This window comes from Lagenorhynchus albirostris, chromosome 13, assembly GCF_949774975.1.
Source record: "Lagenorhynchus albirostris chromosome 13, mLagAlb1.1, whole genome shotgun sequence".
Lineage (NCBI taxonomy): Eukaryota > Metazoa > Chordata > Mammalia > Artiodactyla > Delphinidae > Lagenorhynchus > Lagenorhynchus albirostris.
Genome location: NC_083107.1, coordinates 855,295 through 867,802, shown reverse-complemented (window position 1 = coordinate 867,802; position 12,508 = coordinate 855,295). Strand labels below are relative to the sequence as shown.

Here is a 12,508-nt window from a genome sequence, read left to right as displayed (position 1 = left end):
ATTTCAATGGTGATAAGCGCTCATAACTGTCAGCTGGAGATGTATCACCCATAGCTAGGAGGCCGTCTCAACACCTGTCCACAATTGTTTTACAAGTGAATTGAGAGTGTGTATTGCCCTGGCTTTTTAAAAAGAGTTGAGTTCTCCGTACATATGCCATTCACAGATGTGACCACAGACCACAGGTCACAGATGTGACCACCTGGTCCACTTGTGCCCTTGAAGAGTGATTTAAAGCTTTCTGTCAGACAGCCAACCAAAATAACCTATATATTATGTTAGATTTTTTTCAAGATGCTTGTTAGTGTTGTGGGGATGGGAGGCCAGGAAAGATGAAACCTCACAGCTACATGATATAAAATACTAAGTAAGATGATTTTGCCTTCAGTAAAGAGAGGATCGTTCAAATTACAGAAATACAGTTCTTTGCTTTGAATGACTGTTCTTTAAAGTGCTCTCATGGTACTTTAAAATGTGATTGACTTTAATTATCTGAATTTTATTTACATTATATTCCCTGTATACTTAGCACAGACTAAAATGTATCGATAACATCCATTCTGTATTAGATAGATGTACAAGATCAATTTACAAGGGCAACTTCCTTCAAATGATATTGTGAATATTTTATGTTTACCGTAATGATTAGAATTGAGATTAGAATTATAGTTTTTTGCTAATATGAATATAGATGTAATATGCATAGTGTCTTCATTTACTTCAGTAAAATTACTGCACGTTATTTGTCTGTATACAAATGTTGACTACATTTCCACTAATTTCTTTTTTTTTTAATTATTATTGTTATCTTTAGGAATAAGTTTGTGGAGTTTGACATGAAGCCAGTCTGTAAGAAGTGCTATGAGAAATTTCCATTGGAGCTGAAAAAAAGACTTAAGAAGCTAGCTGAGACCTTAGGAAGGAAATAACTTCATCTTATTTTTTCTCTTCTCTGCAAAGATAAGAGATGACAACATTGCTTGACCTAATACACCCTTCCTTAAAGCTGTATTGCAAGAGTTGAGAGTGAAGAAGACCTATTGAATGGTTTTCTTCATCTCCTTTTTCTCATTAAAAAAAGTTTGTGTAATCATATTTAAAACATGGATGAGATCAAAATTTGCCTTTGTTAGTAACCCTTATCAATTTGAAATGGCAACTGTACTTAATAGCAAAAGAAACATGGTTAAGTGTTAAATTTTAATTGAGGTCCAAAAAGTTAAATATAACTTCTAAAAATGAAAGTAAGCAGTCAGCTTTTACGTGACTCAGATAAAAATATAAACACTATTTTACTTCGTATTCAAAAGCAAATTAATTGCAACTGCAGTTTGGGAGGATATAAGAAAGAAAAACAACCAACCAGGAAAAACAGACCTTATGGAATCTTAGTGCATTTATCAAACTAGTGGCAAATGAACACACACATTACTAAGATAAGAAGCAAGTATATTCAGAACTACGTGATTGGGGGTTTTGTTGTTAGGGTTATAAACGCCTTAATTACTGTGCTTAGTTTTACATTTTGTTCTCCTTGTGAACTTCTTCACACAGTTACTTAACACAGTAGTTATAGCTGATAGTATTCCTTTTTAAATTTTGTGCAAAACAATTTATACTAGGTATCTGAAAATACAGTATACTTTACAATATTGGGGAAATGAAGTATTTTTTAATGTATTACAGCAATTATGCTTCTAAGGTTAAGGTCAAAGATGTAGTCTTAGAATAGGACATGAAATTAAATGTTATGTAGTTTGGAATGTATCACTTTAAAAAAAAGTGAATGTATATGTGTTGCTCTTATTGCCTTTATAACCAGCTAATATCTATGCTTTATACATAAACGAACTTGCCTTGCCTTAGAAAAATACATACATTAATCAGGAATTCTAGCTGTTTAACACCTTACAAACTAAAAACAAGTGCACTGACTGAGATTTGTAAACTCAAATTCATTTACCACAGCCATGATTATATGTTAAACTTTTTTTCACTTTTTGGGGAAACACATTGAAATTAATTTCTGTAATCTTACTAGAAGAGAAGGATGTTGATGTGTGTTTCAAATTTTTCATTACAAATCTCATAATTAGATTTTATTTCCTATAAGTAGGAGGCATAAATGACACTTTTAAATTGCAAGAGGAATGTTTAGGTATCAATTTTAGGTTAAAAGTGGTGAATTACTTTACTTTGTAAGAAGTTTTATCCTGAAGTTTCTGGACCAGTCTTTCCTGATAAACTTGTATGCAAAGCAAATTTTGTGAACATTTTTTAAATGTTGCTGCTGCTATGTTATCATGTAAAAGAAAATTGCCAAGGTGGACTTAGGGGGAAATTATTGGTTTTTCCAAAAATTGCTGAAATACTGTTTTACCATTAAAAAAAAAAAATCTCAGGATGCTACCAGTCTGCCATTAAAATATTTGTATGCATGTATTTTTTAAACATTTGTGCATGCACTTTACAGAGTAAACTGTATTTCAGTTAATTTATAACCAATTGCTTTATTTTTTAGTGTTCTTTTAGAGTTCAAAGAATTATCAGTGATTGAAGATAATCAATATATAGTTCAAGACTGTGCTTAGAAGTCTGAAACTGTCTTTGCATTTGACAGCAAGAATCAGAATCCCTTCAGCGTGCCTTTGTCAGCTAATATATGACCAGCAACAAAAATCTTCAAAGTATTTATTAAATACTATACTGTGGATACAGGCAGAATAGTGCAGGGTTTTCAGTCTGGGGGTCTCGATGCCAAATTCCTAAATGCTCTCCCACCAGAAATTCGGAGCAGAAGGCGCCCATTTGCCTGTGTTTCTAATCACTGGGAAGAGGCATGGGCTGAACTGCTGCTCGGTTCATGTCTCTCCTGTAGCAGAGGTCCCACTGCTCACCCCTCTCATAAAATACGAGTTCGTATTTCCTGCAAGTCTGCCTCATTAAGCCTCCAAGGCTGTGGGGTGTTTTATCCAGACACACACCTTCTCCGCTGTAGGGGACACAGAGCCCTCACTCGTGGGGGGAGGAAGGGCTGAACAGTTGTCAGTGGACGAGAGGATGGACTTGCTTACTTCACGGTGTTTCGCACGGCTTCCTCTGGCCGGAGAGAAACTCAGGCTAGTGAGCGAATCTTGGCTTAAAATCCTACAAGGCCGTTTGAAATAATTCACTGTTTACCGCTTCTAGGTGGTCTTTTTCTTATCAAGCCTAAGATAATGGGGAAAACGTTTGGGTACAAGTCAAACGTTCTTTGGATCATGTTCAAAGCCTTATTAACATTGTAACTGATGGTAGATCATTTTGCCTCATTTATTTGCCAAAATAGCAATTTCTAAATTAAGGAAATTTTGAGGTCGGCTTACAGCATTGTTATTGTATTTCATTTTAGATTGTAAGCTCAGTGGCAGGGACACTATGTCAATAATTGTGTTTTTATATAGCAACCAGTGCAGTATACTCTTGGTGCTTAATAAATGTTCATAATTGTTAAAAATAACTGTTGTGTTTTGCTTAACTTGAATGGCTTTGAGACATGGAACCATGAGAATATAGGACTAGTGCTTAAGAAAGCTGTTTTGGAAACAACCTAAGCGTCCATCGACGGATGAATGAATGAAAAAATGTGGTCTGTATAACACTGGAATATTATTCAGCCAGAAATAAGACGGGAATCTTGCCATTTAGGACAACATGGATAGGACAACTATGCTGAGTGAAATAAGTCAGAGGAAGACAAATACTGGATGATCTCACTTATATGTGGAATCATTTTTTAAAAAACCCAATAATCATAAAGCAAGAATCATAAAAAAAACAAGAACAGATAGGTGGTTGTCAGAGGTGGGGTGGGAGGGTGGAGGTGGGCAAAATGGGTGAAGAGGGTCAAGAGATACAAACTTCCAGTTATAAACAATTCATAGGGGCATCATACAGCATGGTGACTACAGTTATTAATACTGAGTTGCACGTTTGAAAGTTGCTAAAAGAATAGATCTTAAAAGTTCTCATCATAAGAAAAAAATGTTAAAACTGCATGGTGGGGACTTCCCTGGTGGCGCAGTGGTTAAGAATCCGCCTGCCAATGCAGGGGACACGGGTTCGAGCCCTGGTCCGGGATGATCCCACATGCCGCGGAGCAACTAAGCCCGTGCGCCACAGCTACTGAGCCTGCACTCTGGAGCCTGTGAGCCACAACAACTGAGCCCGCATGCTGCAACTACGGAAGCCCGCGCACCTAGAGTCTATGCTCTGCAATAAGAGAAGCCACCGCAATGAGAGGCCCGCTCACCGCAACTAGAGAAAACCTGCGCACAGCAACGAAGACCCAATGCAGCCAAAAATAAATAAATTAATTTTTTAAAAATTCCGGGAAAAGAAAACTGCATGGTGACAGATGTTAACTAGACATTGTGATCATTTTGCAATGTGTACAAATATGGAATCATTATGTTGTACCCCTGAAACTAACTTGATGTTATAGGTCGGTTACACTTCAATTTTAAAAAGAGTTCCACGTTTTTTTCTTTTAAAGCCATTTTAAACTTTTACTTGTATGTAGTTTTTTCTGGAAAACAGTTTAAGTGGTACGATATCCAAACCATGTAAAAATGTCAGTCAGACTCTGTGCATTCACACGGCAGCCACCTTGTAGGTAACACGGTGTTATTTAATCCTGACAACCCCCAGGGCTGTGAAGCCAAGGAAGCCCTTTGAGCTTGCACGGCAAGACGTGGCGTGTCCAGAACCTGAACCCAGGTGGTTCCTGTGCTTCCGAGCTCGTGCACATTTCTACCCTGTTCCTTGGTGGATGTCTGTGTGTGTGAAAAATTCAAGTTGTCTTGAGTATATCACAGAAACATTCATGTATACGAATAAAAGCAAATGGGCTGATTGCTGTACATAAGGCAAATCTGAGAACCATGTAGGCTGCTGGTGGAGTCTTCCCACCGTTCACCCTGAATTCTGAGCTGCTTCAGTTCTTTATCTTCACACCCTTCAGCTGCCCAGTGCTCTTGGGGCTCTGTCGTTCCCTCCTCCCCTCCTCAAATGTCTGACCTGAGTCCTGCACGCCGTGTCCTCCCCTGGGCAGGTGCAGGCCTTGGCTTCCTCCTGCCCAAGAAAGAGAGACTGGCGATTACAGCACAGCATGGGGGGAAGCATAAGGTTCTGCAAGGTCACACGGGCAGCACCCCGCAGGTGGCGGGGGAGGGTCTCCTGGAGCTGGATCTTGAAAGGAGAATAAATACCCACTAGCCCGGCCTGGGGGCAGGGGCCCTGGCCCTCTTCCAGTTCCCATTTCCTCCATTTTCCCACTGCCCTTAGTGGCATCACCATCTCTCCAGGCTCCCAGGCTAAGGTCGAGTTGCCCTCTGTTCTCCCCTCCCCCACCCCTCCCATCCCCACAGCTAAGGACCCCAAAGTCCAGCCGTTCAGCTGCAGAAGGTCCCAGAGCCCTTCTTCCTCCCAGCTGGCGCCCTGGCTGGCTCCACGCTGTCCTCACTCTGCTCTGACCTCCAAGCAGCCATCGCTCGACTCCCCTTGTTTACCAGCCTCACTAGGCTCACCGAACAAGCAGGTCCCAGCCTATTGCTGAGTCTGTTTTCTCCCAATGGCCATGCCCATCACGCAGGACTATCTTTCCCAGACCTTCACCTGCCCTCCTGAGATCCATATACCCTCCTCACTTTTGAGACTCACATCAAATTCACCCCATTTTTTAAACCTTTCCTGACTTCCTCAAGCAAAACTAGTCACTGTCCTTTGCTCCCCAAATCCTCTGCTCACACCTCTGATTCAGTAGCTGTTTTGAGCACTTGTATGTACTGGTTTGTGTTCCTGCCAGAAGGATGGCTCCCAACGGCAGGACTCGTTTTGTCCTTGTACCCTTGCCACTCACAGGAGGAGCTCGGCGATTGCTGGGTACTTGGCAAAGCACGTTCCACCCTGAGCAGCTTCCAGCATTCCACAGCTGTCAGAGCTTCCAGAGCTCAGAAGCAGCAGCGCCCACGGCCCCCAGCTGGCCCTGGGACACATACGTGCTACGACAGACCATGTTGCCTCTTCATTTTCATTCATCTCAAGGTATTTGCTAATTTCCCTTGTGATGTCCTGACTCATTGGTTATTTAGAAGTATGCTGTTAATTTGCACATATCTGTAAATTTCTCCAGTTCCGCTCTGTAGTTGATTTCTAATTTCATTCCATTGTTGTGGGAAAAACATACTTCGTATGTATCATTTCAATTTTTTTGCACTTAGTGAGGTTTATCTTATGCCTTAGCATATGGTCTATGCTGGAGAATGTTCCATGTGCACTTGAGAGGCACGTGTATTCTGCTGTTGCTGGGTGGAGTTGTCAATAGATGTCGTTTAGGTCTAGTTTGTTTAGGGTATTATTAAAGTCTTCTCTTTCCTTGGTGATCTCTGTCTAGTGAATCTGTCCTGTATTTTTAAAATATATTTGATGACAAAGGAAAAATTATAACACTGTTCAGTGGCATTTACAGTTCATGTACATGTAATATAAGACATCTACAACATAAAGGGGGGAAGGTAAAGCTATCTATATGGCCATAAAGTTTCTACATTCTACTTGAAATGGTGAAGTATTCGTTCTGAGTACTCTGTGAATAATTATCTATATTGGAAGCCCTAGAGCCACCATTTAAAAAACAACTATACAAAAAAAAAAAAAAGTATCTAATAAAAAACAACTATACAAAGAGATATTCAAAAACAATAGATAAATCAAAACGGAATGAGAATATTATTATACAAAATACTCAAATAACCAAAAAGAAGGCAGAAAAGAGTAAACAGAGGAATTAAAAATGGAATAAACAGAATCCAAATAATAAAATAGGAGACATAGATCTAAACATCAATAATTACGTTAAATATAAATGGACTAAACGTAACAATTAAAAGACATTGTCAGAGTGGATAAACAATACCTAACTATATGTTGAACAAGAAACTAGCTTTAGCTTTTCTTGTCATTTTATAATGACATACATACATCAAAAGTAAAGGGATGAAAAAGAAATATAGAAACTTTAACCAAAAGAGCTAGAGTGGCCATATTAGTATCAGACAAAGTAGATTTCAGAGCAAAGAAGATCATCGGGGATAAAGAAGGACATCACACAATAATAAAGGGTCAATTCACCAAGAAGACACAACTATCCTAAATGTGTTTGCATCTAACACCAGAGCTTCAAAATTCATGAAGCAAAAACTGACAGAACTAAAGGGAGGGATAGACAAATCCAAAATTATAGCTGAAGACTTCAATACTCCTCCCTCAGTAACTGACATAATTAGGAGACAGAAAATCAATAGTGACACAGACCGAACAGGACCATCAACCCAGTGGATCTAATAGACATTTGTGGAACACTCCACCCATCAACAGCAGAATACACATCCTTTTAAAGTGCACATGGTAGATTCACCAAGGTAGACTATATCTTGGGTCATAAAACAAACCTTATCCATTTAAAAATAGTAACTAAAATCATGTAAAGTTAGTCCTCTGATCTTAGTGCAAGTAGACCAGGAGTCGATAAGACCAACATAACAAGAGAATCTCTAAACACTTGGAGGTTAAACACCAGACTTCTAAATAATCGATGGATCAAACAGAGAAAGTCAAGGGAAATTAGAAAATGTCCATATCCCTCGTGAACTTAAATGCAAAATCCTCAAGAAAAATTAGCAAATTGAATTGAGTAGTATATAAAAGGTTAATACAAACTCATCCATGTAAAGTCATGAAATTCTGAAAAATGCTGTACCATAGATGAAACTTGAAAACATAAGGCTAAGTCAAATAAGCCAGGCACAAAAGGACAAATAATGTATGATTCCCATTCTATGGGGTTCCTAGAATAGGCAAATTCATTAGAGACATAGAGTAGAGGGTACCAGGGGATGGGGACGGGGGGGATGGGGAGTTACTGTTTAATGGGTACAGCGTTTCTGTTTGGAATGATTAAAAAACTTTAGGAGATGGATAGTGGTGATGGCTGTACAACACTGTGAATGTATTTAATGCCATTGAATTATACACTAAAAAAATCGTTAAAATGGTAAATTTGATGTTCTGTGTATTTTACCACGATAAAGAAACAAGCCACGGAGCAACTAAGCCTGTGCGCCACAACTACTGAGCCTGTGCTCTAGAGCCCGCAAGCCACAACTACTGAGCCCGTGCGCCACAACTACTGAAGTCCGCACGCCTAGAGCCCGTGCTCCGCAACAAGAGAAGCCACCGCAATGAGAAGACCACGCACCGCAACGAAAAGTAGCCCCCACTCACCGCAACTAGAGAAAGACCGCACTCAGCAACAAAGACCCAATGCAGCTAAAATATAAAATAAATAACTTTAAAAAAGCAATATCAAAAAATAAAAAATTATAAAATAGATAACCAACAAGGACCGACTGTATAGCACAGGAAATACTGCTCAATATTCTGTAATAACCTAAATGGGAAGAGAATTTGAAAAAGAATAGATACATGTATATGTATAATTGAATCACTTAGCTGTACACCGGAAGCTGGCTCAACATTGTTAATCAACTACACTCCAATATAAAATAAAATATTTTAAAAAACCCAAAAACATACAATCTAACTTATGGACTGTGTTGATAGCTAACTTTTATTTAAGAAAGGTTTCCTACTTTACCAAATGAAATGCCAAAAGAAATTTTATAGGCTGTTGGCTATGCTGTATTTTTAAATAATTATACTGTTTCAAAATATGGTATACCAATTGTCAAAACAAATTTTGCATTTTCTATATTTTACTTCTCTCTCAAAATACACCTGTGCTTCCTTTTTATTTATTTATTTTTTTTACGGTACGCGGGCCTCTCGCTGTTGGTTGCGTCCTCTCCCGTTGCGGAGCACAGCCTCCGGACGCGCAGGCTCAGCGGCCACTCACGGGCCCAGCCGCTCCGTGGCATGTGGGATCTTCCCGGACCGGGGCACGAACCCGTGTCCCCTGCCTCAGCAGGCGGACTCTCAACCACTGCGCCACCAGGGAAGCCCCTGTGCTTCCTTTTTTAAAAATAAAATACATTATGAAAAACAAATCATACGTAAAAGTCCGACCCAGAATGTGAAGCTTAATTGACTGCTGCTGCTCATTATGGAAAGAATAAAATGTTCTCTCTCTCTCTCTCTACCTTTTTTTATTTTAATTAATTAATTTACTTTTGGCTGCGTTGGGTCTTCGTTGCTGCACGCGGGCTTTCTCTAGTTGCAGCAAGCTGGGGCTACTCTTCGTTGCAGTGCGCGGGCTTCTCACTGCAGTGGCTTCTCTTGTTGTGGAGCACGGGCTCTAGGCGCACAGGCTTCAGTAGTTGTGGCACGCGGGCTCAGTAGTTGGGGCACACAGGCTCTAGAACGCAGGCTCAGTAGTTGTGGCGCATGGGCTTAGTTGCTCCGCGGCATGTGGAATTCTCCCAGACCAGGGACCAAACCTGCATCCCCTGCATTGGCAGGCAGATTCTTAACCACTGCGCCACCAGGGAAGTCCCTCTCTATCTTTAAAAAAAAAAAGAAACAAGCAAAACACGACACCACCGTGTGGGGTATATCCTGGGAATTCAAGGCAGGCCTAACATTCTAAAATCCAATGTAATCATATTAACAACTTAAAACATTACATGATCGTATCAACTAATACAGACAAAGCATTCGACATATTTCAATGTCCATTCATGATAAAGACTGTCAGCAAACCAGGAATAAAAGGAAATCTCCTTAACTTGATAAAGGCGTCTACAAAAAACCTATAGCTAACATTGTACTTATTGGTGAAAGTCTTTCTCCTTAAGACTGGAAACAAGGAAAAATGTCCTCGCTCACCTGTCTCATTCAAACTTCTACTAAAATTCCTAGACCATGCTGTAAGGCGAGAGAAAGAAATAAAAGGCATACAGATTGGATAACATGATTGTCTATGTGTAAAATCCCAAGTAACCTACAAAAAAAATGTTTAAAAACTCCTTGAATTAATAGGTGAGTTTTAACAATGTCACAGGATACAAGGTCAACAGACAAAAATTAGTTGTATTTCTCTATATGAGCAATGTACAATTGTAAGCTGATATCTAAAAAATAACATTTACATCAGCTCTATGAAAAATGAAATAGCTATAACCTAACAAAACATGTCAGGATGTGTATACTTAAAACCACAAAACACTGATGAAACTGAAGACCTTGAATAACTGGTCCATGCAGTGGACTGGAAGACATGGTAGAGATGGTGATGCTCTCTGCCCTAATCTACAGATTAAACACGTCTACAATCAAGTTCCTGCAGAATATTTTATAGATACAGAAAATGTGATTGTAGAATGGATGTGGAAAGGCAAAGGAACTAGAACATAACAATTCTGACAAAGAAGTGTCAAGTTGGAAGAATCACACTACTTGATTTTAAGGCATATAAAAAGCTGCAGCAATCGAGACAGTGAGGTATCTGTAAAAAGTTCGATGCATAAATCAGTGAAACAAAAGGGAGAGTCCAGACACAGATGCTAACATGGTCATTTGATTTCTATAGAGGGGCCATAGCAATTTAATGGAAAAGGATACTGCTATAGCAATTAGACATCCATAGGCAAAAAGGCTCTGGACAAAAACCTTCCACTTAGTGAAAAAATTAACTCAAAGTGGGTCCTACATCTAAATATAAAGTGTAAGACAGAAGAAAACCTTCATGACCAGGGGTCCTAAGTCCTTAGATATGACAGCAAAAGCATGATTCAGAAAACAAAAGGATTGATGAGCTGCACTTTATCAAAATCCAAAGATGTCTCCCTTGTGGGAGACACTGTTGAGAGAATGAAATAAACTACAGACTAGGAGAAAATGTTTCCCAGTTACATGTCTGACAGAGGACTTGCAGTCAGAATACCTCAAGTCCGCTCAAAACTCAACGGTGAGACAGCTGTTGATGAAAATTCAATTAACAATCAAGGTAAGAAGGAAAAAAAGGAATTTTTTTCGAGCCAAACTGGGGATCATAACCTGGGAAGCCGACTCTCGGAAGATCTGAGAACTGTTCTACCTGTTAGATGTCGAAGGCACAGTCCTAAACAGTTTTCAAGACAAAGGATCGTAAATCAAAATGACTTACTTATTTTGCATAAAGTTCACGAGGATACAAAGCCCAGGTGCAAGTCACCATGACCCCCTGCAGAGCTGGGAAAGAGCGCGATTCTTTCAAGAAGTCACATTGCTAGCGCAGAAGAAAGGAAAAAGGAAAGCTCTTTACCTTCGAGCAGGCACTCCCATCTTTGAGGAGGTCTGGTTAATGTGTAATGCAGATGCACACTGCTCATTAGGGAGGGAGGGGGAAAGCCCAGGGGACACAGACAGAGAACTTGATGTTTAAATTTTCTTGTTCTGCCTTAAAATGTAGATTTTATCTCATCACAACAAACAACCGGATTAAAATATGGGCAACAAGTAAAACACAGAGTTTACCAAACAAGATATATGGCTGGCAAATATGCCTATGAAAAAATGTCCAGCAATATTACCTGTGAGGGGCTAGAACAGAACCATGACAAATTCTGCTACACTTTTTAGAATGGCTTAAATTAAAAAATGCTGGCAATACCAAGTGCTGACAAGGGTGCCGTACTTCTGACGGGAACGCAGCACTGAGGCGGCCACTCTGTCAGCTCGGCAGCCTCTCGTAAAGCTGTACAGAACACCCACTAGAGGACCTAACCGTCCCACTCCTCAGTCTTTTTTTTCTTTAATCCATTGGAAGTTTTATTTCTTTAGGATTTTATCCCAACCAGTCGTTTAAAAACCAAGTAACACAGCCCTGCGGGCTAGGAACTGGGGACTGCACCTCCCTTCTCACCATGGACAGCAGTGGGAAAGAGGGAGGGGACGGGGCAGGTGACTACAGCAAGACAGCAGCAGCAGTAACGGGGGCAGCTACCCCCCCCCCCGCCCCGAGCCAGCGCCCTCCTCTCCTAGGCCCTGGCTAGAGCCCCTATGGCTTGGGGCAGTGGGCAGAACCCACCCCAGGCCCTCCCCCATCCCTCCTCAGCCTCCTTGGGGCTCAACCCATTTCTTCCGGCAGGAGACTGAGGCACACAGAGAAGAGGATGTGGGAGAGGTGGATGCCGGAAAGGCAAGGAGGTGGCACGAAGGAGGTGAGAGGCTTGGGCGAGACTCTGGCTTGGAGGCCTGAGTCTTTCTTTAGAGGACTTATAAGCAAAGTTTTCCTTAAAGGGCCAGAGAGTAAATATTTTAGGCTTGTAGGACATAGGTCTCAGTCACAACTAACTACTCAACTCTCACAGCACAAAACAGCCATAAGACACCACATAAACGAATGGGCATGGTCGTGTTGCAGAAAAATTTTATTTGCAAAAACAGGCAGCCAGGGACTTCCCTGGTGGCGCAGTGGTTAAGAATCTGCCTGCCAATGCAGGGGACATGGGTTCGAGGCCCTGATCTGGGA

The 12,508-nt window shown here is 40.5% G+C and overlaps 1 protein-coding gene across 4 annotated transcripts in view; it reads left to right on the top strand.

Moving 5' to 3' along the window:
- The window catches only part of LIMS1 (LIM zinc finger domain containing 1), a 94,437-nt gene extending 90,938 nt beyond the window's left edge, over positions 1-3,499 (top strand). For 3 of the 4 annotated variants that reach the window (XM_060168888.1, XM_060168889.1, XM_060168886.1), the window contains exon 11: positions 815-941. Coding sequence is in view for 1 of the 4 variants with exons in the window: in XM_060168887.1 (XP_060024870.1) it covers positions 815-929 (115 nt within the window). In the remaining 3 variants the exon portion in view is untranslated. Of the gene's footprint in view, positions 1-814 lie in introns of all 4 variants that reach the window. The other variant, XM_060168887.1, reaches the window with a different exon arrangement.
- The last annotated feature ends 9,009 nt before the right edge of the window (positions 3,500-12,508 follow it).